This window comes from Henckelia pumila, unplaced genomic scaffold, assembly GCF_033568475.1.
Source record: "Henckelia pumila isolate YLH828 unplaced genomic scaffold, ASM3356847v2 CTG_461:::fragment_3, whole genome shotgun sequence".
NCBI lineage: Eukaryota > Viridiplantae > Streptophyta > Magnoliopsida > Lamiales > Gesneriaceae > Henckelia > Henckelia pumila.
Window position 1 is genome coordinate 12327062 of NW_027331831.1, and position 4908 is coordinate 12331969.

The 4908-nt window shown below is 32.8% G+C and overlaps 1 protein-coding gene across 1 annotated transcript; it reads left to right on the plus strand.

Moving 5' to 3' along the window:
* The first annotated feature begins 664 nt into the window (after positions 1 to 664).
* On the plus strand, positions 665 to 4393 carry LOC140872198 (cytochrome P450 85A-like). Its single transcript, XM_073274992.1, has 8 exons — positions 665 to 1066; positions 2420 to 2741; positions 2821 to 3213; positions 3330 to 3419; positions 3649 to 3727; positions 3821 to 3927; positions 4010 to 4134; positions 4273 to 4393. The coding sequence occupies exons 1-8, from the start codon at positions 876 to 878 to the stop codon at positions 4358 to 4360; spliced, it is 1395 nt and encodes a 464-aa protein (XP_073131093.1). The 5' UTR covers positions 665 to 875; the 3' UTR covers positions 4361 to 4393.
* Positions 4394 to 4908: the final 515 nt, after the last annotated feature.

Genomic DNA, 4908 nt, shown 5'->3' on the forward strand with positions numbered 1-4908 from the left:
ATTTTATTAAATGAAAGCTTTATACACTGTCAATAAATTCGAGATCTAAATAAAAATATATTAATAAATTAAATTTATAGTGTAGATTTACATTATTTTATTTAATTACACGTATAATTATAAATATTTAAAAATAAAATAAAAATTATAAAAGGTAATAAATCAATCAATATTATTATATATTTATATAAAAAGTTATATATGAGAGCAATTTGGTCAAATAAAATATAAAATAAAGTGTGATTAACAATTTTTCGGAGTGTAAATGACACTCCCCATGTTCTTTACGACAAAATAAAAAAGTATATATATACACATAAAGATAAGTACAAATATAATCCTAATATAAACCCAAAGTTACAAAGGCAAACAAATGACCAATCAAAATCTTGGAGAATTAATGGTGTGTAAGAGTTCAATAGTTTTAAGACGATAGGGAGAAATTCTTTTGGATCCACGTAGACTTTTATCTCCATCACCGAACATTTATTACAAAATCTCCCAAGATCGACTCATCGGATTTGCTTAATCCATTGTGAATTAGGTGGCATTGAATTCTCCTATACGGATACGTATATTTTGTTTACGGACAACGTTGGGAGAGATTTCGACATTATTATTATTTGCATTTGCATTTGCGAGTGATCGATTATGATCGATCAAGAGTATTTATTACGCTGAGGCTTTGAAGAAAAAGAGGCCACATTTAATATATATTTAGCGGTGCATGGTTAGTGTATAGGCTTTTTAATAAATCTCCATTTAGTGCATGCAATATTATAGGTAGCTAGCTATATATAGATATAGGGCCACAGCCCCATATATACTAACAGAGCAGGGAGGCAAATTGAAATTAAGTATTCTTGGGGGAATCAATGGAGGTTTTGGTGGTGTTTTCTTGGTGGGTTTTGGGGTTCATTTCGTTGGTGTTTTTGGTGAAATGGAATAATGGGATTTGGTACAGGAGAAAAGGGTTGCCTCCAGGTTCAATGGGGTGGCCATTTTTTGGCCAGACTTTTGATTTCATCAAGCAAGGGCCTAAGTTCATGAGAAACCAAAGGGAAAGGTACTGACTTGATTTTCTTTTTTCTTTTTTAATATTCTTGTGTTTCGTATTTGTTCATACATTGTGTATATTGGAATTTGGAAATGGAAATAATGCATGTTGTTTTCAATTATCGTCAGGTTGTGTATATTATTTAATTTATTTTATTTTTTCCGTTTCAGAAATGATTTTTTTTTTAATTTAAAAAAAGACTGACGTTTGAGAAGCGTTTTCAGAAAGATATTTGAGAATAGATTTTACGTGGGATATTGGTCTGAAATTAAAAGTAATTTTTTAACATGTTAGGTTGGGTCAAATAAAAAATCTTTATTGTAAAATTGATTCTTTTATTGAAGTTTTTGTGTCATATAAAATCTTCTCTCTCGACTTAAAAAAAAAAAAAAAAAAAAAATCTTCTCTCTCTGGTTTTTATTTATTTATTTAATTTTTTTAAAAATAAGGAAAACTCATATTTCAGTACTCTTTGTATCATTCATTAAAAAAAAAATTAATTTATAGCTGTGGCTAAACTGATCTTATTCCTGTGCGTCTGTGGGCAGTAATGATCCCATTTAAAATATTCAGATGGCAACAACATTCTGTATGTATGTATATATATATATATATAGTTAAAATGTGAATATGATTTTTATTGTTAGTTTAGAGCATTCTATAAGTTTCAATTATTTTTAAGAACAAAATTTTGCTCACTCCAGTGAATAAATAAAAATTTTATGTCTTTATTTCCTTTAATATTATACTCTTTATTTGGAAATATTTTAATATGATAAAACCTAATGCATAGGCCATAGCTTATAAGAATCACATGTGCCCTACAAAAAAATTCATTGAAATGAGTGTTTTGGCTATCATGAAATTATTAGTTTAATGATTTTATTAAACCTGGTTCGGTTTATATAAGAAAAACATTTTTTGGTCGTGTGCGCTTGTTTTTTGCGATTTTGATAATCTATATTATCAAATTTCTTTCTCAGTCATGTTTTTTTTAATCTATCATTTTAGTCATTTTTTATGTTGATGTGACACTACATACATCAACATCATATCACTCTTGTATTGGTGTCAAGTCGAAGTCATGTCAGAGAAATGACTAAAATATAAAAATAAAAAAACAAAGTTAGCAGTTTAAAATTGAAATTTTATAGCATGTAAGACCAAAATCATAAAGAAATAAATATATAGGCAAAAAATATTATTTTCCATGGATAGATATATATACCACATAATGATGATTTTTTCTCGTATCAAATATCCAACATTTAAATGTTATTTCATACAAGAATATACATTCTTCTTACCCTTTAGAATTGAGCCAAAGCATTCATATTAATTGAAGTATGCATGCCATGTTAGGCATGGAAGTGTATTCAAATCCCACATATTAGGAAGTCCCACCGTTATCTCAATGGATCCGGAGCTCAACAGATACATTCTCTTGAATGAATCCAAGGGATTGATCCCTGGATATCCACAGTCAATGTTGGATGTTTTAGGACACCTTAACATAGCCGCGGTATCCGGCCCGGCTCACAAACTCTTGAGGAGTAACATGTTGTCGTTGGTCGGGACTCCCTTGATCAAGGACCGGCTTCTGCCTCGCCTAGACAAGTACATGAGGATTCATGTGTCGAATTGGGATGGCTTGGTTGTTGATATTCAAGAGAAGACTATGGACGTGAGTTTAGATTTCTTTCTTGATCTGTTATCTTGAAATTCGAGACGATTTTCTAATGGACTTGTTCCTGTTTATGCAGATGGCATTGATGATAGCCTTCAAACAGATTGCAGAGGCGGAGTCGAGCTCGGTTTATGAGGATTTCATGTCTGAGTTTGGGAAGTTGTTGGCAGGGTCACTTTCTCTGCCTATCTATTTTCCAGGAACCAAGTACTATCATGGAATTCAGGGAAGGAAAAAAGTGATCAAAATTTTGGTGGATGTAATGGAGAAGAGATGGGATTCTGAAGTAGTTTATGATGACATACTAGAGTATTTGTTGAGAGATATGGATGCAAAACTGATTCATCTCGACGAAGTGATCGATCAAATCATCACGATTCTGTATTCGGGATATGAAACGGTTTCGACTACTTCCATGATGGCTGTGAAATATCTGCATGATCATCCACAAGCCCTGCAAGAACTGAGGGTAAACCAGTAGTAGTCATCATCAAGTCAATATTGTGTATTCAAGAAGAAATGGATGATAAACATGTTGATTCATCGTGCTTCGTGTTCTTGATTGTGTCGTTTTTTTCTTTTCAGGACGAGCATTTTGAGATCAGGAAAGGGAAAAACTCTGCTGAAGAGCCACTCGATTGGGAGGACTTCAAATCCATGAAGTTTACCCGAGCAGTAAGCTCTAGTTTCTTCCGCATTCGACGCTTACACAAATGCTGTTACTTATAAGATATTTGTCATCGCCGTTTACCATGTCTTGATCAAGTCTTTTAAGTTGTGAGATATGCAGCAATAGATTTGAAATGCTGACAGATATATATATATGCTTGGCCAAACGATTAATATATATATGTATAGTTCCTCGAATTCGCCTAGAGTTTTATGTTGTGTCTGTTTTCTTTAGGTCATCTTCGAAACTTTGAGGCTGGCTACGGTTATCAATGGGGTGCTGAGAAAGACAACAAAAGACATGACTTTGAATGGTAACAACGTCGTCCGAATCCACGCTTGTATGACAAAAGCTGTTCTTCTTTTTCACACTCTTTGCTTATTTCCTTCCATTTCTCTTTGGTCAGGATTTGTCATCCCAAAAGGATGGAGAATCTATGTGTACACAAGAGAGATAAACTATGATCCTTTCCTCTATCCCGAGCCCTTCGAATTCAATCCATGGAGGTGGATGGTTAGTTCAATCCATCAACTTTCTTCCTGTTTTTCTTGCTTCATAGAATAGTTGATTGTATGTATTTGTGGAATATATGCAGGATAAGAGCTTAGAATCACATAAATATTGCTTCTTGTTCGGAGGAGGCGGCCGGTTGTGCCCTGGGAAGGAGCTGGGAATAGTTAAAGTTTCTGCTTTTCTTCACTATTTTGTTACTACATATAGGTAATTCAAAATCCCTTGGAATATATACTTTTTTTCCAGAAGATCAGGAATAGGATATGAAGTTTGATTCCCCGTCGAAATTCGCCCTTGCGTTTTATTAGAATCTTCACAAGTTTGCAATTTTGTGAAATGATGCAGATGGAAGGAAGTTGGAGGAGAAAAGATCCTACAGTTCCCTAGAGTGGAAGCACCAAATGGCTATCATATTAGGGTGATGAACTTGTAAAGTATATTCAAAGTGCATAATGTCAATAATAACAGAATGCAACCAAATATTACTAATAAAACATTGTTCTTAGTTTCATACAACATAACAGAAATATTCTTCTATAACAGAATGCAGCAACACTGATAAATATAAAACAATATACGACAATTGGATCTTCTTCTACATAAATTATTTCAGAAATTGAATTTTTTTACGCTGATAAACACCGAAAATTCTCTAATGTCTACATATGGCTAGTTCTCTAAAATTAACACTCATAGCAAAACAACGATTATCGCTCCACCGAGTAAGGACAAAATTCGGAACTGAGTTCCACTTATAAAATAAATATCGAATCTTAATAGCGCTCAAAACCAAATTTTTAACTCAAAATTTCCAGAGTGCAAAATTTCAAAATATCTAGCACGTTCGATTGATCTAACAAATAACACATTTATTACCAGCTGAAAACAGTAAGCACACTTGTCCTTTGATGCTAAATAAAGTTTCCTTGTAGGAGCAGTTTTTGTAACGTTTGGGCGTATCATATATGAAATATTTTGTAT

What these genes read in the sequence shown, in the direction of transcription:
- LOC140872198 (XM_073274992.1), top strand. Translation starts at nt 876, where the DNA reads ATGGAGGTTTTGGTGGTGTTTTCTTGGTGGGTTTTGGGGTTCATTTCG. An exon ending in ATGAGAAACCAAAGGGAAAG is followed by an intron (nt 1,067 to 2,419) that starts GTACTGACTTGA and finishes ATGCCATGTTAG; the next exon opens with GCATGGAAGTGTATTCAAAT. An exon ending in CCATGAAGTTTACCCGAGCA is followed by an intron (nt 3,420 to 3,648) that starts GTAAGCTCTAGT and finishes TGTTTTCTTTAG; the next exon opens with GTCATCTTCGAAACTTTGAG.